The sequence below is a fragment of the Sebastes fasciatus genome, chromosome 12 (genome assembly GCF_043250625.1).
Source record: "Sebastes fasciatus isolate fSebFas1 chromosome 12, fSebFas1.pri, whole genome shotgun sequence".
Classification (NCBI taxonomy): Eukaryota; Metazoa; Chordata; class Actinopteri; order Perciformes; family Sebastidae; genus Sebastes; species Sebastes fasciatus.
In genome coordinates this window covers 26,268,024-26,292,483 of record NC_133806.1, presented here as the reverse complement: position 1 = coordinate 26,292,483, position 24,460 = coordinate 26,268,024, and the positions used below count along the sequence as shown (strand labels likewise).

Sequence of the window (24,460 nt, the reverse complement as noted above, 5' to 3'; positions counted from 1 at the left end):
GTCAAGAAAATATGTCAGTCATAGCGAATGTCATACTATAGTATTACAGAAGAATATTATAACACATGTCATAAAAATCATAAAAGGTCATAGTTTAGTATGTCAACAAAATATTTTAAAAAAAGTCATGATATAGTATGTCAAAAAAAACAAATTAAAAGGTCAGTGTAGTATGTCAAAAAAAGTCATGTGTGACTTAAATTTTCATTGTCTGGCAGAAATAAAGATTTTCAAACAGCTGAGAGATGAAACAATGTCCATCCATCCATCCATCTTCAACCGCTTATCCGGGATCGGGTCGCAGGGGCAACAGCTCCAGCAGGGGACCCCAAACTTCCCTTTCCCGGGCCACATTAACCAGCTCTGACTGGGGGATCCAGAGGCGTTCCCAGGCCAGAGTAGAGATATAATCTCTCCACCTAGTCCTGGGTCTTCCCCGTGGTCTCCTCCCAGCTGGTCGTGCCTGGAACACCTCCCAAGGGAGGCGCCCAGGAAGCATCCTTGCTAGATGCCCGAACCACCTCAACTGGCTCCTTTCGACGCAAAGGAGCAAGGACTCTACTCCGAGTCCCTCACGGATGACTGAGCTTCTTACCCTATCTCTAAGGGAGACGCCAGCCACCCTCCTGAGGAAACCCATTTCGGCCGCTTGCACCCGCGACCTCGTTCTTTCGGTCATGAAACAATGTCTGATCTTAAAATGAAGACAACCTAGCTAGTTAACTAACGTTAGCCAGCCGTCTACTCCTCCTGAAGGAGTCTCCAGCGGTGTAGGAGTCGGCTAATCAGGTCTCATTGGTTAATGTTAACTTTCTCAACTAACACTCGTGATCCTGGAGAGTGAGTGACAGAACATATTGAGAGAAACTAGTATTTCCTTCAGCCATTGTTGTTAAAAAGACAAGCCAACAATACTTGCTAGCCAGCGTTAACTAACATCTTCATAGAATTATTCTGACTCAATTTAAGGCTCCGCCCGCTAAACACATCATAAATCATGTTTACTAACAAAAAAGGGATTTTTAATATTTCATTAATAGTCACACAGGACAGAAAAATATAGACCAAACTTTCATTTCACTCCATTTATTTAAAACATTACAATATAAAAGAAAATTACACATTTCTGAATTGCTGTATTTACAAAAAGGTACATTCGTTAACATCTGCATACAGTTCACATGGTTGTTTTTCACTGCAGAGTTTCCATCGAGCTGAGGAGCTTACGGTTTACAGTCACAGGTTGTTGAACAGCGTTTCGGCTCACTGCAGCTCATCTCAAGTAGCTGTACAGTTCATATTTATTTTAAAGGCACTAAGAAATGACAGGCTAGTGTACAACATTTAATGAGGAACTGTATTTCAACAACAGGTGTCACAGAGCAAAATCATAAATAGCTTTTGCCTTTGGCAGCAATCAAACTGAAATGTTTTTTATTTTTTTTACATATAGACAGACATTTTGTTTTTACATACTAAGGCTTATCAATAAATACAAGCACTTAAAAATGAAAAGCAAAAACCTTGCACAATCGTGTGCAGTTTTCCTATGCAAGTCAAGTTTCCCAGGAATGTAACAAAATTGTGCAACCAGGTTGCAACTATAATAAAAGATTAAAAAAGGGGAATTGTTGAGCCACGCAAACAGGTCAGGTGCGTTCAAAACACCTCCCGGATGTTAAACAGCTAATAAAGTGTCTGATTGTTCGTATGGCTCGCGCAGCAAAACACAGAGCGGGCTCGCTTTGTAGATAATCACATTTTCTTGTGGCGAGCACACTATTTAAATTGGAATTCATGAGGGAGATTTCAACTTTCAGAGCTGAATAAATGAGATTCCTCACTTAAATGTTCCTGAGAATCTAACTGAAGCACCATCTGAAAGCATTTAAGCCTCAAATTTCAAGAATAGCACCAGTAAAACTCCAAGATAAATACCTCACAGGTATAAAATGTTTGGTTTCCTCTCAAAAAAACAACAACTTTAAAAATAATAAAAAACAAAAACAGTTTGCGTCCCCACTTTACATCAGTGGACTCCGGTCGCTGCTGCTCAAATTTAAACTAATTATCCTATAAATTGTTTTATAAAACCAAATTAATAAAAATACTGACAGGAATCAGAGTTCCTGATTTAGTGTTTAAAACGGAATTAAATTAAAACGTGCTACATGAAGTTAGCCTTGTCCTAAAATCACATCCCATTTGGTGCGGACCGGACGTGGTGTGAGAGGTACCTTCAGGTCAAAAACTGTACGGGGAGGTAGCGTGTCCTCGCTGGTCGTGTCCTGCTCAAGGATTGGCTGGTTTCTCTGTGCTGCTGGGCGGAGTCAGAATTGTTCCCACGGCGACGGGCGACAGCTGACAGTCGAGGCTGTCGAGTTGATGGTCCTGACATTTTTTCTGTAGGACGGAAAACAAATTCAACGTTAGTCACGAAGGATTGCAAAACAATATTTTACAACTTGAATCAGTCGACTTTTGAACTGTTAATGACGGTAACCCTGCAGAGAACTTGCTTTCATTAGTGTTATTAAAAGGACCAGTGTGTAATATTTAGGGGGATCTATTGGCAATGGAAAATAATGTTAATAAATTACATTTTCTTTAGTGTATAATCACTTGAAACTAAGAATCGTTGTGAAAAATAGGGTGTGGCTGCCGGAACCCAAACATTTTCTGTCGACGACGGGACGCCGTTAATCCTGAACCCTGATGGTACATGCTGTACTGTAAAAAAACAAAACAAGTACCGTTCCTTTTTCAGAATTTTGGCACTGACTTGGTGTCCAAGTATCGGTTGTCGTGACATCCCTACGTCCAAGTAATTATTTTGTTACTAATGTCATGTAGTTGGGCTGGGTGTCAAACACATGCTTTTTTTGATACAGGTGAAAAGTCATAGTACAGTATGTTGAAAAGGTCATAAAAAGCCATAGTATAGTTAGTTGGAACAAGGCAAAACTTATAGTATGGCAAAAAAAAAGTCAAACATGCAACAAAAATGTCACACTGACATAAAAAGTCAGTAAAGTATGTCGAAAGAAAATGGCATAAAAAGGTCATTTATTTATTTGACAGGGACATATTTACATATAAATAAAAGAACTTCTAGCTGTAGCTAAAAAATTAAAATATATAGTATAGAACATCAAAAAAAGTCATTAAAAAGGAAAGACTGGAGGCTAACACTAGCAGATCCACATCTAAAATGTCATCTTGCTGTGTTGGGTGCCAGAATCCAGATATCACATACATTTGAGATGACAAACTGTGATTCAAGGCTCTAGTGAGTTACAATATCGGAGAAACGTTTCAGAGATGGAGAGTAAATGTTGCCAATATTTAGCCTTAGGCTGCGGATAGCAGAAGGCTAAACTATTAGCAATGCAGGTTGTAAAGTGTATTGAGTATCGGAGAACTGATGATTACCAAAAATTGTCATTGAATATATGGTCAGATAGTTCTTAAAGATTGACTGCATTTATTTAAACAAAGTTTCTCTGTCGAGGTATCACAAAAAAAGTACTTGTATGTATTGAGCCTTGGTTGTAACAGCAGTGTGTGTGTGTGCTTGTTTTGCTCACCAGCAGGTCCAGATAAGCCACGTGCGTCTGGATGTTGTGTCGGGCGTCAGGTTTCACTTTGGGGAAGTTCTTGAGTTGAGGTTTGGCTTGAGATCGCAGCACGTCCATGAAGGGACTCATCCACCGAACACAAGGAGCCACGCCGTCCCACATCAGGCCTGACAGGTTAGAAATTTAAGTTAAAGCTGAGAAAACTACACCACCTCCAGCAACATTTCTTCACTGAATTCTGATGTTCTATAAAAGTTAATCATGTTTCCAATTCATCAGAAACTCAAATAAGAACATAACATAAGAACAAAAATCCACAGTTGTATAGATAGTTTGAAGGAAATGTATATACTGAGTGATTATATGTTCATTGCAGCATTAAATCAGATGTTCAGGTGGAAAAATCAAACTCACCTGAGACTTTATGAACGACATCAAACGTGGAGAAGTGGCAGAAGGCGGCCGCAGCAAGAACACTGTAGCTGTAGTCCAACGAGGTGACATCCAGCATGCACAGGTCCAATAGCTGCAACACAGGTCAAAGGTCAGTATGATGTGTTCTTTAGAAGCAGGGTTGTTTGATGTTGTATGATCTAATGTGTTGGTGATGCAGGTGTTGGGGGGTACCTGTGTGATCTGGATGTACGTTTCCTGGGAGAACTGCGGCACCAGGAAGTTCTCTCCGTCCGTCTGGGCCTCCACCTGAGCGTACAGCTTCAACCAGGAGATGGGCGTCTCCGGACACAGATTCCAGTTCAACGCCTGCAGGACGACAAACAGATTTAGGTTTACATACAGAGTCCACAGATTAACCAAGGAAGGAAGGAAAGAGAGAAAGAGAGAGAGCGAGAGAGCGAGAGAGCGAGAGAGAGACTTTCTACTAACAAAAAATGCTTGACCAAACTGTTGGATTGTCATTTAGTGATTAAAGTAGTGATGCCAAGATAATAAAGTTAATGATTTTATGAACATTCACTGTTAATCTCATTTCATGTTATTCCATTATATACTGTATATATATCTATACAGTATATTTGATCAAAACATCAGTATGATTTTTCACCATTTGAGATGTTTTCAAAGTAGGCTACTGTAAATATCTAGAATAGTACTGGCCATACTACTAATGTCATGGCAATAAACCGACATGTTGGAATACTAATGTTACTAGTATAATAACAGTGCATGAGTTGTATTTTAATGATTCATTTATTTATTTATTATTGCCCCAAGGAAATAAAAAAGTCTATTGCTTTTTTTTCTTGGTAAGGAGGTTAAATTAAATTGCCTTTAGGATGACGTTTCAGTACTTTAATCTTATTTCAGTAATTCAAGATACATTTGGTCAAACTGTTCTTGTATTCTGGCACATCTCCATCACTACAGCATAATCATTTCTTGACCTAAAAAGAAGTCTGAACAGATTTAGTTGATGAACATACCTTTAGTATGTGAAGCTCTGTACGCTGGATGTCCCAAGTTTCACAGGCTCCATCTGTGACGTAGGCGAACTCTAGGATTTTAGGAGGGTAGATTTCCTGAAGAGAAGAAAACAGTAATTTAACAGAAGAATTAAAAAAAATATATGGTGCAATTAAACATCTATATGAAGGTGTGATTTCTACACTACAAATAGTATATATGTATTTTATTGTAGACATTTTAAAATGTTGAACAGAGGAGGATGAGGAGGGACTCACCTCTATCTTGGAGGCGATGAAGAGCGCTGTGATGCCGATGAGCTGCAGGTAGTCTTTGTTGACGTTCTCCTGAGTCAGCATGAAGCGGTCGAAGAAGTCCTGAGCGAGGTAGGCCGTCTGCCGGTGGAGTGAGTACACCTCACACACCTACAAACACACGGATACACTTTTACCAACTGGCTGACTTTATAAAGATGATGCATCTTAAAATGATCTGTGAATAATAAGAACAATCTAAAGGATATTTTCAGTCCTCACCTCCAGCAGCCAGTCCAGCAGAATCGCCCTCATCTTGGGCTGCAGTTTGGGATGCCGCTGCAGGTAGCTCTTGTCATGAACGTACTTCAGCTCCTTGTTGAGCATTTTGATCCACACGTCGTCTGAGCTGGCCCAGCTGGAAGAGAAACGCCTGCTATTACCATTCATTCATTTTAAGATCAGACATCATTGTTTCATCTCTCAGCTGTTGGAAATTCACGTCTGCTGTTTTAGCCGTGTTTACTATGTGTATATTTGCATATAGAGCGAGGAGGTGAGATTGGATCACAAATGGTCACTGGAGACGCATTTTAAAACCAAGTGTGAACAGATGTACTTAAAGCTGTTCACTTGTGATCAGATCACTCAGGTTGCATGTTAATGCCGGGTCTGAGCAGGACAAAACTCTCAACTGAAAAGAAGAATTCAGTGTGAATGAGGGCATTAAACTCTGAATGCAGTCGGGCGGAGTAGTCGCTAAGCACGAAGTGTTGAGTAACGGCAGCCTCATTGAGGTGTAAAACACATACCTGAGTTGGGGAATGGGGGAGGCCTTGATGAAGAGGTTCATGAATCTGTACTGCTTGAAGCTGGACGGATCTGCAGGTTCCAGCTCTTTGTGGGGAGTTTCGATGAGGACGCATGGGCTCGCTCCGTCCTCCGACCAACACTTCTGAGAAAAGAAAACACACAAGATGAATAAAAACAGAAGATTCAGAGCGGCAGTGTGGTCAACAGTAGGCAGAGTCTCCATCGGGATACTGGAAGGGATTGATTTTAGATTCAAGGTTCTTTATTTACTTTGTTACACATTTGTTTAAGGATAGCATTCTTATAAGGTCCCAATGTTATAGGTCTGTATAGGCATTTTTTTTGTGCGGTGAAGCATTTGCAAATAATACGGCTACAATAATAGCCAATATTACTTTACTCATCAGTCAAATCTGTAAAGTTTTCCTTTTTTCCCCAGACTTGTGATCTGTACAAGTCTGCATTTTCTCTTTTTTCTTATCGTTGCATTTTCTTTCATTTTATTTATTATATTCTTCTGTAGAACTATTTGTTGCTGTTTGCATTTAAATGTAAATCACACCAGGTTTACCTGTTATTAAATGTGCTGTAAATTAAAGTGTATCGCTACTGTGGACTTAATATTCCAGTGAAGATAACTGGTGACACTTAGTGGTGAGAAGCAGGTACTGCATGGTGACAGCAGAAACTCCTTTAAGTCACTTTAATCTGACCTCATCATTAAGATAAATCTAATATAATAAGAAATAGTTTGAGGTGCTTTGTACAACACATCGATAATGTGTAGGACACAAAACAGGGATAAAAGCTAAATATAAATAAAAATGTAAAGAACTATCAGGAGCATTATATATGAATTAGGGTATAACAAAATGGACGCTCTCAATATAGGAAGCTATAGCAAGAAGACGACAGACCATACAGTTTTACTGTAAACTATATACTACAAGCTCATGAAAGTACACGCAAATAAGACGACTACAAGCTCATGAAGGTACATGCTAAGAGTTTTAAAAACAGGGCGGGCTGCACTGAGAGGGAGGGGACACAAAACACAGATAATAAACCAGTAACGCACCCTGGTTTCAACCATTACCAGTTACACACTCATAGTAATGTAGAGGTAATGACATGTTGACACACTGACCTGTATTTCATAGCTTTGTTTCTTGGCAGCAGGTTGTAGTTTTTTCCTGGAGGGCTGGAGAGGAAGATAAACCGGTGAGTTGGTACCAGTGCTAAACTCTTAATATTGTAAAAACAGAACAAAAGGCTTCACAGGAAAGTATTAAAAACACAAATCAATATAAATACCTCTGATTTCCTTTTCTTCAGTGGGGCTCTGAGGGTCGGCTCAATTGTGTTTGAATCTCTAGCTTGCAAAGTGATGCGACCACTGAAATATAAAATAAAGTACAGCTTTAGATCCAGACAGGAAATCAGAAAACGTGTACAAGCAATCACCTTTTAGGTTTATCAAATAAGTGGATTTCATTAACTCTACTGCATCAGTTCATTTTCTCTAGGGATGCACCGAGCTCTGGGTATCTGTCGATACAGAGTACCGATCCGATACCAGTAATTAATTAATAAGCGGTATGCCTCACTCTGTGGAAGTGACTGGCATCATTCTTTTATGTGTAAGGCAATACCAGACTTGACTAAAATACTGTTTTCCTAACTTTGTAAAACAAAGTGTAACAAATAAATACATAGATATACAGTCACTGAATTACTTATTAATAAAACACAGTACATTTTACACCAGTAACTTGAAGAAAAAAAAGATCTTCAAAATGAACAGGAATTAAAATGCCAGAATATAATGTATATAGTATATAAACATAGAACTGAAATGAATAGATCGGCCCCATTTCCACCGATACCCGATCCAGCCATTTGAGTCAGTACTGACCCAATATCCGATACGGTATCGGTGCAACCATAATTTTCTCAACTTGCTAAAGTTTCTGTAAGAGGTTTTTACATGACTGAAAATAAATGCGAGTGACTATTATAACAGAGAACTTTGGTGAAACCACATCGGAGATGATGTGATCTTTCGCTATCATTCCACAAATTTCCATTGTCCGAAATAATGTTGTAGATCAAGTGAAAACTAGCGATACACCGATTTATCGGCCGAACATCGGTACCGGCTGATCTTAGTCTTGTTGAATACAAATGGCAGTGGTGAATTTTATGCATATGGTGGTGTGTTCTTTACACTGACTGTTTTCGCAATATCTCCCCGTACTTACAGTATCTTAATATATTGAATCGTAACCCCTGTATCGTGATACGTATCGTAAGATACTTGTCAATACACAGCGCTACTAAATCCACATAATATTGTACTAGGATCAGACTGTTTTGCCTCAATTGTAGGTCTTTGTATTGTGTCATTTTATTATGTATAATAAAAAAAAAGAGAAATATGCTATAGTAAAGAGGACCATTCCTCTTGGTAGTGAGGCCCCCTGTTGGCTCCCACACCACAGTCTGAGAACAAACACCTCCACCAGTTGCTTACCTGCGTCTGGACATTGTGTCGAGTGTATTTATGGCTCCGCTGTAAAGAAAGAGAAAACAGAACAGGTGAGACTCACATAGACTCACATGACACTCAAACAAAGATAATGTGGAGCTTATGTAATTATAATTAATGCAAATCTCCTGGAGCCATTTCATGATCTGTTGGGGGGCCATGTTGAGGAGCCACTTGGCCCCAGTAATCACCAGTATATAACATGTTAGAGGTCAGGGCTGTGTGCTATAAACATGTAACAGACCAGAACCAAGTGAAACAACTAAGTGATGCTATAAAAAGCCTCGAAGAGCCACATCAGGTCCTGGAGACCACAAGGACCCAACATGTTACATGTCTGAACCTGGTAGGAGTTAGCCTGGGATAACACATATAGCTAGTAAAGAGACAAAGTAGCTCCACTAAACAATAAATGGTCGACCAACAAAGCTAAAGCTCTACATGTGAAGCCCATAATAACCATCCCTTCATGGTTTAATGGGTAAACCGGGTTTAAGTGTGCTAATAGAGAGCCAGACTAGCCAGCCAGGCTCAGTGAGCTAGTGTGGCGACTACAGCCAGAAAAGGAGGGGGGCTGATTGTTCCCTCGATTTAAGACAAAAAAAGCGCAAAAATGCTGCATTTCAAGGCTTATTTATCACCTTCAGCAACGAAGTAAACATCTCAAGACAACAATAGTGTAGTTTTAATCTGTGAAAACGCGCAAATATGGACTTTATTTGAGGTTTGAAACTCAAAGACGCGCCAATTTCCGAAGCTCAGAAGCGGGAGGATTTTGAGCCCTGAGCCTCCGCAGAGACCTCCTCCAAGTCTGAGGGGGAAACTAGTAGAAATACACGCTAAGAATACACTATATCTACTTTAAACTGCTCTCGACTGCTAGATTAAACTTCTAGGAACCACATAGCTGAACACAGACCTTTATAAAAGTGCATTAAAGTCGTGTAAACCGAGAGCACCGCGAGGCTGAGCTGAGGAGAGGAGCTACAGTCATTAGCCGAGAGACTGCTAACTAGGTCAACAATAACCAGATAACACAGACATATACATGAACTGCTGCTCTGATGCTTTTACACACAAACAGATACATATCTGCTTGACTTAATAAAAACACACAACAGAGAGAAAGACAACCTGAAAAATGTTAATAAAAGTTACAAGAAGTATTAGTATACCTACTAAAACCTATTATAATCTCATTAAACACACCTCAATAATAACACGCAAGACTCAAACAAGCTACAGTAGATCACACTAGAAGAGGGAACCCTTTTAAATAAGGTAAAATACAAGTTAAAGCTCAGATATGGCTGCTTTCACACATTTACATCCACTCACACAGCACCAGACTACACCCAGGAAAACACATATTTAAGATCAACACGTATGATGCAACCCGCAGGAAGATACTAACAGTGATAATACGTTATAAAGCTATATATATATGAGTGTTGGTGTGCTGCTCGGCTCGCTGGTCTTACCTCCTGGCTGATCAATGAATGAATGCATCAGCTGTGGCGCCGGCGCCAATCCTCCTTATATCCGCATACGGCCGCCGCGCACTGCGCATGCGCGTTCCCGGTTCACAGAAACCCGCTAAATGTTTAAATCTGAGCTGAGATTTAAACAAACCAGCAACACCGAGAGGTCTAGATGTGATCCCTGTACTCGTCTCCTGGAGGTAACAGCTCATTAGAGGCGTTAGGACGTGATTAACGGGGTTATTTACCGTGTTTCACCGGAGATCCCACTCATCTCTAACGGACTCCGGTAAATAAGGACGGTTTATTAACGTTAACACCGCTTTCCGTACGTTCCGGTTACACAGAAACGACTCGGTACCCGCGTAGAGATCCCCTCCCGTCAGAACCGTGAGGTTATATGTTTATAAGTTTACTCTTTATGGAGATATTTAGATGTTTTTACGCGGCATCAGAACAGCTTCCGCATCCGGGTCCCGCCCGGAGGAGGGGCCTCCGTGACGTCAGGCCAATGGGAGAGCGAGCTGCCACCGCCGCGTGCTTCCTCCGCAGAATGTAAACAGAGAGAACACGTGGAGCAGCTGTCAAACAGCTGGTCGAGAGATACTGCTGCTGACACATGGGTTTATTTTATATTATATTATATATTATATGACCAGAGGTACCAATTTATTATTATTATTATTATTATTATTATTATTATTATTATTATTATCATTATTATTATTATTATTTTATTTATTGCATTGTTCTGCAACTGAAACCTGGCTTTATTTGGCCCAACACATATTTGGCCTAACACATCACCGGGTGCGAGCTGCCCAGCCTGCAGGAGCTGTACACCCAGCGGTGCCTCAGGAAGTCCCTGAGGGTCATTAAGGACGACACACACCCCCACAACAGCTTGTTCTCCCTCCTGCCCTCTGGTAGAAGATACAGGACCCCCAGGTCTCTCACCAGCAGACTGACGAACACTTTTTTCCCCCAGGCCATCAGACTTTTAAATAGATAATTCATACGACACCTTCTCACACAAAAAGTACCTCAATCATATATCTTATACTGTATATGTTCTTAATATGCCTTGTACAAAGTATTTCCTTTTATAATTGTAATATAACTTATTTTTAATGGAGCTTCCCAGCAAAAAGCATTTCACACGATTGTATTTGTATAACCAGTGTGACAATAAACATCTTGAATCTTGAATCTTTATTTTATATTATTAACTGATACTTGGAAAGTGACCAGAGGTGTCAACTTTATTTTTATTTTATGTATTTATTGCTTTGCTCTGCAGCTGACACATGGCTTTATTTAATATTGTTGCATCAGTAATAATGATCTAACGATGTACAGTATATACATTACTTTACAACTTTTTATATTTTAGAGGAACATGATTATTTTTCACAGATTATTTGTCTCATGTACTACCGTCAAGATATAGTGACAGTTTTGTAAAAATAACTCAAAGTGGCCAACTGCAGCTTTAAGGCTAATAAATGTACGACCACTTGTTGTCACATCGCCAAACTTTCTTTCTCTGATGAAGTCCATGAGATGTAGTTCATTGCTCCACAAAAAGCTAATACGTAGCCCTTGAGTTACTTTGTCTTCTATGGAGGGCTGAACGAACAAACAGAGACAAGAGAGCTGCGTATGAAAACATTTATTATTATAGGCTAATGAGAGATCACATGTATTAACTATTACAGTTCAAAAACAGATGACCCCACTGATAATTAGCAATTTGTTTTGACATCAGAACAGAGTGAATTGATCTGTCATACATCCAAAAATACAAAGATGGAGACCAGTTATGTTGATAAATAAAAAGTTAACCCTAAAATTCCTACACCTTTTTTTTCCTTTTTGGCAAAGTGCTGTATTATTCCAGTAAACTACACAAAAAAAAGCGTCTAACACTTGGTGAAAAATAAAAATGCCACAAAATATTCTTCACACTTTTTTCTTAAAATAAACAAGGAGAAAAGAGGTTTTGCTACATCATTCTGTCTGGTTTGTTGAGTCATTATAAAAAGGTCGGTGGGCGGCGGTTGCGGAGAGAAGCTTCCTCCGAGTGGTGCATAGTTGGTTTCTGATGTCCGTTTGTGTGTTTTTATTTATTATGTCCACTCAAGACGTAAGAAAAACAAAAATAAAAGGGAGTTCAAGTTCTTCATTGATGCATTGTCTTTACATTTCAACCTGGAAGGCACGAGATCCACAAATTTCAAGGCATTGAACAAAAACATTACAAATCCCTGTTAGTTTGATGATGGAGAGATGAACTGAGAACAGAAAAGGCTCCCGACAGCAGGAGGAGACGTCTCCTCCGATCCCTTCTGTCTTTAAGTTTGCCTTTTATAAAGAAAATAACAATAACATCGTCCATGATTGCAAAGCTCGATAGCATAGAGAGAGACACATTCGAAAAATAAGAGAAAAGCTTAAAAACACCAGAGAACCACTCAGCTATCGATTATTTACAGTGAAACCGTACAGACGCCTAACAAACGTTTGTTAGCGTTTTTCTTAACAATGCTACCGTGACTGGAGATTCAGGAACCACACTGCAAAAAGGCTCCATCACAACCGATTAAATCTTTACTGAGCTTTAGTGTGTTTATACTGCACAGACTCCTCTCCCTGAACGTCTTCTTTAACATGACTTATTTCTATCTATCTTACTGGTGATGTGTTTAATGTTTGATTCGTTCGATAAAGTCGACTCTAAAATAACTTGTTGTTGAAAAGTCAACAACATGTGAAGGTCTGGCCTTTCACCTGTTTTGAGATCATTCAATAACGTAAGCACATTTTCCACACATCTTCAGAAAAAAAATAAGATTTAAAGTTTCAACATGAGATTCCATATGGAAGTCCATTTCTGCCAAGAAAAGAAAGAAAATTGTGAAAAGTCAGGAATAATAGAAAATACTTAAGGTAAGTCAAAACTATGAGAAGTCTAAATCTGGTTTATAATTTTTTTTAAATTACTTAATTCAAATTTTAATTATGAGTTAGAAAGTTGAAATATATATATATATATATCGAATAAGTAATACTTTTGACTTTCCATCTCAATTTTTCGCCTCGCTTTCATTTTTGTCATTCCCAACATTTCGTCAGTTATTTCCTTTTCCTGGCAGAAATGAACTCCCACAGCAGGATTCAGTCACTCTGTAAGATGGACAGTTTAGTTCTATCTATTTATAGATATATAGTTTATTCTCTCCTGCAGTGTGGTGATTCGGCCGGGCTCTACTTTCCCAACAGCGGATGTATTAAACGTCAGTCCACCGTTTCAGAGCACCGAGGCCAACAAATGTTAACAAACACGTAAAAGTTAAACAACAACAAAATAAAATCAGTATTATAAACTAGTGAAAGGTTAAAAATCATTGCTACTTTTTTGGTTTAAATATTTTAACAGTTTAGCAAAATGTAACTAAGTTAACATGGAAAATAGAAAAGTTAAAAAGCATAAAGTACATTTCTAAAACCATGTTAGGTAAAATATAAACATCGCTGAAAAAGACCAACAGTTTCTCTCCATCTTGGTGGATTTCCAACAGTTCATTTTCACAGTCCTGGGACCAAGATCAACTAAACTAAGAGTCAATTAGTTCTCACAAACATTTTCACGAGGGAAAGCTCGCTGGGACGGAGCTGGAAAAAGTCCGAGCACGCACAAAGAATCATCAGCCGTCAAGTAAATCTGCATTTTCCTAAAGAGTAAAGGTGATTGGTTGTGACCCTGAGAAGTAGACTGCAGATTCATTTAAGAACACAAACAAAAAAAATATTTTTCCATTTTCTTTTTTTCTCCACTGTCGTCACACTAACACAACTCTACAACCATGCAACAGATTGCACACTAACATAATCAAACATACCTAAGCAAGAAACCATATACGCATATATACCAACTTCATACTGATATGTAATCTGTTTTTTTCTTTTCAAAAAAATATTTTGGAAGTTTTTTTTTAAATAAATTTTTGTTTTTTTTACATTTCTATTCATCTCAAAGCTACCGTTAAAACAAGGCGTTTAGTGATATTTAACCCAGTCATTTTTTCTTTTTTTTTTCTTTTCAAAAAAATATTGTGAAAAGTACTGAATTACAAAGTCAGAGGCAGGTTCAGCCGGCGCTGCGGGACAAGCAAAGAGGCGGCGTCGCATCAACAACGACAACAAGATCACTGAATTTACAAACTTCAAGACAGGAAAGTAAAAGGAAGAATCCCATCAAAATGCTCCAACAAAGTGGAAAAAGGCAGGTGGTGATTTTATTTGTGTGGATAACCGGCCAAATATAGACAACATGAGGTCAGCTCCATCAGAATTAGTGAGTGAGGGAAACTAAAAATCAATGTCTATATCTACAGGAGCAGAAAGGCAAAGCAGAAGTTTCTCATGAAACTCTCTGTTCTGTTTCTCAGTTTTCGGTTACTACACTTGCCAGTTTCACAGAAAAAAAATCTAAATGCAGCATGTTCATGTTTAATTCTGCCAAAATGTCACCAAACTTTTGCATTTAAATGTAAATGTCTCATGGCAAACTGCTGGTATTAGATGCCATACTGGCAAGAAATGAACTAGTTTCTGTTTCTCTATATTTAAATAAAAACACTGAAAACAAAAGGTTTAGATGTTTTCTATTTAAAGTGGGACTGACAAGAGATAGATTAAAAAAAGAACGGCAAGATATCCTGACTTTTATGGCGCATTCACGAGAGCGAAGCAAATTTTTTGTGTGGTGCGATTACATACAAAGTCAATGCAAAGAGGCGAATAGACAAAAAAATAACGCAACACAAACACGCAAAATTTGAGTCATTCGAGCGAGAAATTCCCGTGACGCTGTGTCGTGAAAGCCTATTGACGTTGAGATTGTCCTCCTGTCGCCACTGACGTCCTGACGTTGTTGAATCAGAAATGGAGGAAATAAATCTTGTATGTGTCTGTGGTCACCCAGAGCTACAATAGTACATCATATCTGTACATCATATCTGTGCAGAGACCGGACCAAACTCTGTGATTAAATGGATGTGTATAAACCACAGATCCAAGCAAACAAGTATTTTAAAAGCTGTTTGCTTGTCGTCTTGCGGACAGACCTGACAAAGCCTGAATTGAGACTTTTTACAAATCAGCATCAATATGTAGTTATTTCAGCATCATTTTGATCCATTTATTGCAATTAAATCACAGCACAATATGTTAATTTTGGGTTCATAACGCAGTAGCGACGTGCGTCTTGCTAGATACAGACAGTGCAATGGCACTGTATGTGAATACAGCTCGCCGCCGGGTGATATTATGAACCCAGACACGACGGCGTTTGGTTTTCTGACATATCTGGGACTTCCACAACATGTACAAAGCAGCAACAGTGGTTATTTCTTCCATAGTTGATGGAGGAAATGGAGGAAAGAAAAGTTGTTGGTATCTATGGAGACAAGCTACTTCTCCTCTCCGGCGCGTTTATCGCGAATGAACACAAATGATACCGGCGGTCCAACTCGCAAAAGGTGAAACTTTGCTTCGCTCTTTGTTTGAACACTGCATTAGCCACGTCTATGGGTCAAAAACACTGGATCCTACATTTCCCATAATGCAACTTGACAGAATATTTTCATTGGAGCCTTTCTGTTATAAATAAATGTGTTGTCTCCAAGCTCACAGGATACATCATACAACTGTGAGTAGTACTCGTCATAAAGAGTACACCGACAGGTTAAATCAATCCCTTTAATTGACCTGTTCTGTTGTGGCGGTTGTCAGAAGGCATTCTGGGAAATGTAGGAATGATAAAAAAGTAACCACAACAACTACAGATTGCTGATTCTAACAGTGTCGGATTATTTGAGGGGATTTTATCTTTAAGGTTTTGACAACTTTCCTGCCGAATATCGACGAGCACGACTTCAATCCTGGCAACTTTTTAGGGCAACAATCACAACTCTCCTGTACTAACTAAATGGCACCGCTGTGCTGCTGCACTGCTCCTGTTCAAGTGATTCGGGATCTGAAATGTCTCCTGAAAATGTCCTGGGAAGTTGCCCAAAAAGTTGTAGAGGTTATGACATCACCTGAGCGTCATCCCGCCACGCTGTGAACCTGCCGCTGAGTAAAGTGACCTACAGCATTGATTCTACACATTAAGTTGTCCGTAAAGAACAAGAAGAAAAAGAAGAAAAAAAAAAGAGAGAGAGAAGATGTCACCGTGACAACTCTTCTTCTTCTCTGTGATTGGACAAACTGGTCCAACGGAGAGAGAATAAAACATGGATGATAGGAAGAGGAGAGGAACTTGATGACCTTTTCTTTTCATATCATCAATATGAAGGATGGATGGATGATGAAGAAGAGGAAAAACTTCATCCACTGGCCACATGAGCTGATAAAACTAAATAAAAATCACCAGCCACGTTCCCTATTTCACCGTCCAATCAGATTTCAGAACAGATCGGGGTGTAACTGATGGCTGATGACATGTTGCTGGTGTTGGTGGCCAGTGTCGGTTTCCCATACTGCTTTAAAGGATGGAGGTTGATGATGAGGATGATGAAGGACGCCTCAGAAGTTGAGGTGTCTCTGGCTGGGCTGGTGCAGGTGCACGGAGCTGGCCTTCGGGGGGCGCAGCAGGTTGAGGCGTCGCAGGGCCTTGCGGGACAGCGGCTGGTTGCGTTGGCTGGTGGCGTTGCCCGCCCGCTGCTGCAGGAGGCCGGCGCGGGCGGAGAGCGCCGCAGCATAGCAGGCTGAGTGGAGGCTGGAGCGACGGGGGACGACTGCCACCTCCGGCCTGCAAGGAGACAGAAGGAGAGGAGCGTTAGATGGAGCTGGTGAATGTGTTCTGGTACTTAATTGATTGAAAGAATTTTTTTTTTACGATTTTGAAATCCAAAGTGGTCAACACTACACATCCAGTAAAGTATGGAAACACTTTGGGTTTCACACATTGCAGGAAAAGCAGAGATAGACATCATGGGTAAAGCTGCATGCTAACTCTGTCATGGACAGGAAACGTTATACATTCTGAAAATCAAACATTTTTAGTGTATTAATTTAGATATTGTCCAAAATAAAAGTCCCTAAAAGTGTATGATTCAACTTTGACCCATGGTCTAGAGTTAAAAAAGTTAACAAAAATCGCAATAAAATCGTAATATTGAATCACAATACTTAAAAATCGCAATACATGTCGAATCAGCACCAAAGTATTGTGATAGTAATGAATCAGGAGATAGGTGAATCGTCCTAGCTCTAGAATTTATTTGCTAATCGATTAATTGTTCGTGTCATCTACCAAGAAAAAAGGTGAAATCTTGAGTAGAGAGGTTGATGGTGTGTTTAATTTTCTCAGGACGTTACCTGTGTCGAGGGCCGTCCAGAGAGCGTCTCCCCTTCTCCTTCCCAGCGGAGGGTGTCAGGGCGGCGGGCACGTTTCCAGGCAACAAGCCCAGCTCCAGGTCGAGGGAGCGCGGCAGGGGGTCGAGGGTCAGCCTGGGGGGGCTGCGGTGGGCGTAGACGGACATGCTGGGGTGCTCGATCAGCAAGTTCTCCAGAGGGCTGGTCTCCAGCAGGCCGGGCTGGCTGCGGCGGCCGGTGAAGCAGGGCGGCGGCGTGACGAACCAGCTCTCCTCCAGAGAGCAGGCGTCCAGACGGAGGAACCCGTTCTCCTCTTCGGCCTCTTCGTCGTCCTCATCCGCCCCGCCATCTGGGTCGGTGTCAGCCGTGGAGTTGAGGGAGGTGCAGGAGGCGTAACGGATCGGGGGGCTTGCCATTGGGGAGGGGATCATCACCAGGTCGTCCTCGTCGTCCTCCTCCTCTTCCTCAGGTCCAACATTGGATCCAGAGAGGCTGTCACCACACTGACTGGAGCAGGCTTCAGCTGCAGAGACACAAACAACGGGAATTCATTTTTACTTAAGAATTCTACTGTGAGTGGCGCCTTTGTCTGCAGTATTTCAGTTCTGTGTGCCAACATGTTGAAATACTCTCAAATACAATTGAGGCAAATGTAGATTAGTTCCTGGTGCTCACAGGATTGCAAAATTACATCTAAAAAAACTCAGTCTACCCATTAAACCCCTAATATATACCCCAACCTGGACATGCAAAAGGCTCTGTACACACTACACTAGGTGTCATCCATCATAAATCATAAATCTGACACAGTGCATGTGCAGACAACTGCAGCTGACACATTTTAAAGGGCAAGAGGAAACTCCGTTTACCTTTTTCTGGATAAAGAATAAATCTTACTGTTACTCATTTCCATAGGGACTATTTAAAAAGTAGTTCCAAGTGAAGATGATCCAGAGTAACGTTAATGTGTTTCTAGTGCTCCATATTAGCTTATTATCACAGATATCAGTATCGGTGTACACAAAAAATTGCCGTCAAGAAATATGAAATGTTATGTTTGAAGTCAGTGTCTCCTATTCTGAGCAGGACATTTTACAATGTAAAAATAAACTCACTCTGTAACGATTTTGGTCACCATTCTTTAAAAAAACAAATTCAAGGGATCGATGTGAAACAGCTGTTGTTTTGCTGGTAGAGGTGAAACTCCAGTGTAATATCTTCAGTGTGCCAGCAGGCGGCGCTGTGACCTGTCTGAGAAGCAGCAGCAGCCGTCAGATGTAAACAGTCATTTTGTTGATGCAGAGCAGCCAGAGAGCTGCAGGCGGGCCAACCTGCCAGCTCAGCATCACATGTCCAACTGAAACCACAACCTGCACGCATGTTTTCTGTTAATGTGTCTGTAAACACGCCCGCTAAACCCGCCTCACGTTTACAGAGCTGCCTAATCTGCTCACCTGATCCTTCCTCTCCGTGCATGAAGCTACAGAAACAACCGCTGCACGTTTGCTCACACACTAATCATTGTGCTGCACTGCTGCACATCGAACTCTGCTATTCGCCAAAGTCTGTGAGTCAGGCTGTTGTTTTGATCCAACATCAGCTTCTAATGGTTCACAGAGACGCAGGAAGTTATGAAAGGAAACATGATCTCCAGCTGGCAGACTGGAAACTAAAAATAACAGAGTCGACTAAGCAGACGTCTCCTTCTGATTTCAGTTCTGTTTAAGGACCTGCTGTTTTTCTCCTTTAATAACTGCTTGGACTAAATGACCTGTGTGCAGTGTGCATTTAACTTGCTTGTTGCCGTGCAAGAGAGCCATTGTTTGGAGCTCATAAACGCCAACCGGTGGCTCTGACTCCCAATCATACTAGCCAACCCTACCGGGAGACTCCCGTTTTTCATTGCCCTCTCCAGGTTTCCTCCCGCGGTCACAATTCTCCCGCATTTCTCCCGATTTATGGCAAATTTTCACACTTAAACCCGTTTCTGGCGCTGTATAGCGTCTATAATCCCTACTGTTTCCACCTGGACGACAATACAGCTATTGTCGTTTCCCGGCAGAAGAGAGCCATCTATGCTCACAACACAGTGCAGTTTGAGCTCATGTTTGAGCTGCGCTCGCCATAGCGGCCGGCGTGGTGATGTGGTGATTTTATTTTTGTGGATAACCAGCCAAATACAGACAACATGAGGTCAACTCCCTCAGAATTAGTGAGTGAGGGAAACTACAAATAAACGTCTGGGTCCTACAGGAGCAGACTTACGTACCCATCAGCTGTGCGGTCAAGATCAGACTAGAGACGTAACCACTTAATAGGTGAGTGAATAGTACTCTCTCTCTTCCGACGTTTGTGTTTTTAAAAACAGAAAACACAGGTTTTATACTGCGATATTTACTGAAAATGACACAATACAGCCAACAGTAGCCTCAGTAAACGTTCAGGCTCCTGGTGATCTCCCTCTAGCCAGCTGTCACCTTATTTAGGTGTTTGTAGTGAAATGAGGAGGTGTTGTACAGACAACTCCTCATTTCAACTTCACCAAACAGCTTTTCCTCATCCGTTGGAATAAGGAATAAATAGAAACAGGACGTCTGACAAAAGTTCAGCTCATAAAGTCACGCTGTGCAGCGCTTCGTCGCTCGCGGCCAGTTAGTTCATTCCAATAGAAAACAATATAATCAAACTGATTTTGTCACTGGCGTTTGCTCGTGTTGCATTCAGTTTGGAGGGTGTAATATGTAGGCTACATGCATCCCAATACATTAGACCTCTCTGTGTTGAACATTACATTCCCTCTAGATTTTCTTTTTGTGAACCCCCAACCGTAAAGTTCAAACTGGCCTATGTTGTAGTGTACTTATTATTTTCATTGTATTAAAGTCACCAGAAAGCAGGAAACAAAGTCTCTGCTTTGGTTTTGAAATCCTCCCTATTTTTAAGGTCTCAAGGCTGGCGAGTATGCTCCCAGGAGTTCACAGAGGAATCCTTGTTTACCCACAACAGGCTTGAGTGCTGACTCAGCGCCTGCCAGCTGATCTGAACACTTTATCCTCTCAGCAGCGGGACAACCCCCGCTACCCAAGTCCATCAGCAGCTGACCTCTTCCTCCTGCAGGAAACTGAGGAGGTTCAGCTGTGTGGTATCAGCTGAACTACAGGTCTACACGGCAGCAGGGACTGTTGTCAGCTAGGACCAGCAGTGTTTGGGAGACTTTGGCGGGCTGCGTGTTGGGTTAATGGGGTCAGTGTGGATTATGAACGAACCGGCTGACCTTCCACTGTGTCCTCTACGAAACACGAAGGCTCAGAGTCTGCAGGGTACACGCAAACAGATTTCACTCTCAACCAGACTCAAGTCACAAATCAGCCATTTCAGCAAATTTGCAAGCCATGCAACCTTTTTAAATGTTGACACGTTTCACAAACTGCATACTTGTTGACACGTGCATGAACACGTGAGAGCCCTGCAGGACTTGCAAATGTATCTGCAATTTAAGAGCGTCGAATGTTTTCTGCCGCCACCGTTTGTGTGAGCAGTGACTCCCGAATCATTTCTGTTAACAGGCACCCGGCTCGCAGGCCTCAAGGCCACGATACCGTCCAACACATAGACATGCAGCTCTGATGTCTGTCTACAGACAGGCGGACGTTTTCACACCTGTGCAGCTGGTGTTCACGGTCATAAATTCTGCAGATGTCTGCAAGATGGATGAGCAGACAGTTAGTATAATCTGATCTGTAAAGGCTGCTGTTAAAAACAAACCTGGCCTTCAATAACAAACTATGGAAAATATAAACGTGTTCTTTTCTTTCATTAACAAAGAAACCAAAGCTCTCAAATGTTAACTTTAGTCTAAACATGCAGCCAATGAGAATTTTTCAAACATAAAATAGTCTAAAATTGGCAAAGAAAACATTAAGAATAAGTAAACAAAATTATAAATCTGACCAGACATTTGATGCCAGTTTTTGGTCCTCGACAGTTGTCACCCTTCTGAGCTACAGACACGAACACCCCGACCTATCAGGCCTTTATCCCTTTATCTATTGCTTTAATAAAAAATATATTAAGTATATGATGTTTTGTGCAGCTAATACACAATATGTGTTGAATTAAACTACAATATTCTAAGTAACGACACTATGATACTTTAATATTAGTCATTGTAGGGTGTCTGGTTTAAGTATTCATCAATTTTGGTGGGAAATTGAAACATAACTGTCAGATTCACACCAAGAGCGAAGGAAATTTTCGCCTCTCTTTATCCGCGTGACTTGGACCTCCGATATCATTTATGTTCATTCGCGCTAGACGAATGAGAGAAGAAGCTTGTCTCCAAACGCCGTCGTGTCTGGGTTCATAACATCCCCCAGCGGTGAGCTGTATTCACATACAGTGCCATTGCACTGACTGTATCTAGCAGCCACACGTCGCCACTGCGGCATGAACCCAAAATAAACAGATTTTTGCAATTAAATCGCAAACAGATCAAAACTATGCCGAAATAAGTACATAATGATGGTGATTTGTAAAAAGTCTGAATTCATGCTTTGTCAGGTCTGTCCGCAAGACGACAAGCAAAAACTTTTAAAATGCATGTTTTCTGAATGGAGTTTGGATGGATCAGTGCCAGGCTATACAGCTGCTCCATCAACACTCAACATAAAGTCGAGCTCAGCCAGACTTCATGAAGAGTTTATAACTTTATGATGCACCTTGGAGAAACACAACACCGTGTCCAGGTGTGTGTGCGGCTGCTCTGTGCCCATACATGTCCACCTCCATCTATTTTTACCTCCTCTGGTCCCCAAGGCGCTTTTGTTTGGCGTGTTTACAGGTTGACTACCATAAACTGCCTGATGCCCCCCGGCCTGAAGTGGGTCAGCCTGCCTCTGCCACCTCTGCCACCTCCCCCCAGAACTGGAGACGGGTCAGGACCGGCGCCGGGTGAACGGTGGGCCAAATCAAAGCTGTGAGCTACACTCTGAGCCTTCTGGAAGTCACTGCAGTGTGTCATGTTTCTGTGTACAGTGCGTGTGCGTGTGTGTGTGTGTCCCAATATGTTTTGACTGGGATCTTTTTTTGAACCCAGACAGCTCAGGAAACTTGGCTCGACTTTGACCTGCCATTAAAACAGTCTAAAGTTATACAGTATCTTCCTCTCTGACCTGATGCCTGTTGGTTTATTTTCTCTCTGTGCAGAAACTCTACCCTCTCTTAGTTTGGGAAAAGCTAGTCAGCAGATGTTGAGTTATTTTGTCAGTTTTCAACTGATGTCATGGCCTTTATCAGTGGGTAGGTTTTGTGTAACTCTTTCTTAAAGTGGTCCAATTTTTTAAAAACTGCATTTATATAGTTTTGTGCACAAATTTGAAGTAATTTTTTTTCTGTAATTTTAAGTCCCATTTATTGAATTTTTCTAATTTCTTATGTTTTAAAAAAAAAAATACATTAACAGTTCTGTGCACAGAAGGTAAATGTGTTTTTCTGTAATTTTTAGTTTCATTTATTCATTTTTTCCAATTTAGTTTTGTGCACATATTTGAAGTCTTTTCCCTGTAATTTTAAGTCCCATTTATTTAATTTTTCCAATTTTTAATTGTAAAAAAAGTAATTAAAAAACATTTGCACAGTTTTGCACATAAATTTAAATTAAATGTGTTTTTTTCTGTAATTTTAAGACTCATTAATTAAATTTTCTCTGAAAATATCCAGAGGCATGTGGACAGAAGGAGTCAAGGACCCAAACTTTACTCCTGAACTCAAACAGCACCCTCTACACAACGTGTGCTAATATTTCAGAAGGTATTCACGACTTTTGTGGGATTTAACTAGAAATATTTCTGTCAACAATCTACAGAACATGTGTGACCATAAAGCTGCAGAGCCACAAAATGTCAGGAGAGTTATATATTTCCTGAAGGCCTGGGGAGATACTGGTGTGTCTGCAGTATGTTTACATGCAGTTGCCCCCTGAGGCGGAACTGAATGCAGACTTTACAGCGTTGAAGCACACATCAGCTGACAGCTGAAATTAGTTGAACATGGATGTTTCTTGTAGACGATCCAGCTCCGGTTTATCTCAAAGTTATTACCAACCAGACAGCTGCATGTCAGCAGCTACTGACTGTGTCGTATCTGTATAAACTTGTGAGCTGGATTATAAACTGTATTTGCTTTGTGTTACATCGCCACTGTGTGCGTTTCGTGTTATCTGGTTGCAGGTTTTTGCCTGCATCATGTTCATGTTCAGATTTGAATGGTTTTAACACACCAGGTAATCACGGGAGAGTGCGGTGGTTCTTACCAAGGTAGTTGACCAGGATCCAGTCTTCGTCGTCCTCCTCTTCCTCCTTGTCGTCTCCAGGTCTGCTGCATTGACTCAGCTCCTCGACGTCGTCCCCGAACAGAGCGCTGGCGAACCTCTGGAACATCCCTGAACGTCCTGCGGGGGCGCGAGGCTGAGGGAGGGGCTGGAGGAGGCGCGTGGCTCGGGGCGACGGCGGGGAGGCGTGGCGCGCACTTTGGTCATCAGCTGCGGGGTTCACGGCTGGGGGAAGGCTCCGGAAAGGTGCTAAAGTGCATCAATAAGGTGTGGTCATGGATCATCTGCGGGCCAGCAGACACAGGCTGGACATCGCTCAACGTCAGGATCGCTTCGCCGAGTGCAAAAGTACAAAACGAGCCCTGAGAGGAGAAAAGAAAGAGACTTTGTTATGATTCAGGACAGGATTCAGTAACACTAAAAGTAGAGATGCTTTTCCAAGTCAACTGAGACAAGTTTGAGTTTTAAAACTACACACATAAGAAGACTTTAACCCTGCAGACTGATAGTAGAAACATCTCCAGATTTGGTTCATATGAGGCGGTAAAGTTGTCACCATCACCGAGGAAGGATTAACTTCCTGTCAGGCCTGATGGTGGCGAGCAGCAGCTGCAGTGTCTACAGCTATTGCGCAGAAAGACGCCGTGCTGCTG

The 24,460-nt window shown here is 41.1% G+C and overlaps 2 protein-coding genes across 2 annotated transcripts; both read right to left on the bottom strand.

Annotated features, from left to right (window-relative positions):
* Window positions 1-1,070: 1,070 nt before the first annotated feature.
* ccne2 (cyclin E2) lies at window positions 1,071-10,210 on the bottom strand. The gene is made up of 12 exons (XM_074654438.1): window positions 10,097-10,210; window positions 8,601-8,639; window positions 7,382-7,463; window positions 7,215-7,268; window positions 6,067-6,209; window positions 5,537-5,672; window positions 5,279-5,425; window positions 5,021-5,116; window positions 4,206-4,340; window positions 3,993-4,104; window positions 3,588-3,745; window positions 1,071-2,403 (listed from the first exon to the last, which is right to left on the bottom strand). The coding sequence occupies exons 2-12, from the start codon at window positions 8,612-8,614 to the stop codon at window positions 2,293-2,295; spliced, it is 1,188 nt and encodes a 395-aa protein (XP_074510539.1). The 5' UTR covers window positions 8,615-8,639; window positions 10,097-10,210; the 3' UTR covers window positions 1,071-2,292.
* A 6,332-nt stretch (window positions 10,211-16,542) lies between these two features.
* Window positions 16,543-24,166, bottom strand: tp53inp1 (tumor protein p53 inducible nuclear protein 1). Its single transcript, XM_074654439.1, is given in 4 exon segments — window positions 16,543-16,913; window positions 17,483-18,002; window positions 23,790-23,960; window positions 23,963-24,166. Coding segments are annotated over 4 exon segments (969 nt in total). The 5' UTR covers window positions 24,015-24,166; the 3' UTR covers window positions 16,543-16,687.
* Between the last annotated feature and the right edge of the window lie 294 nt (window positions 24,167-24,460).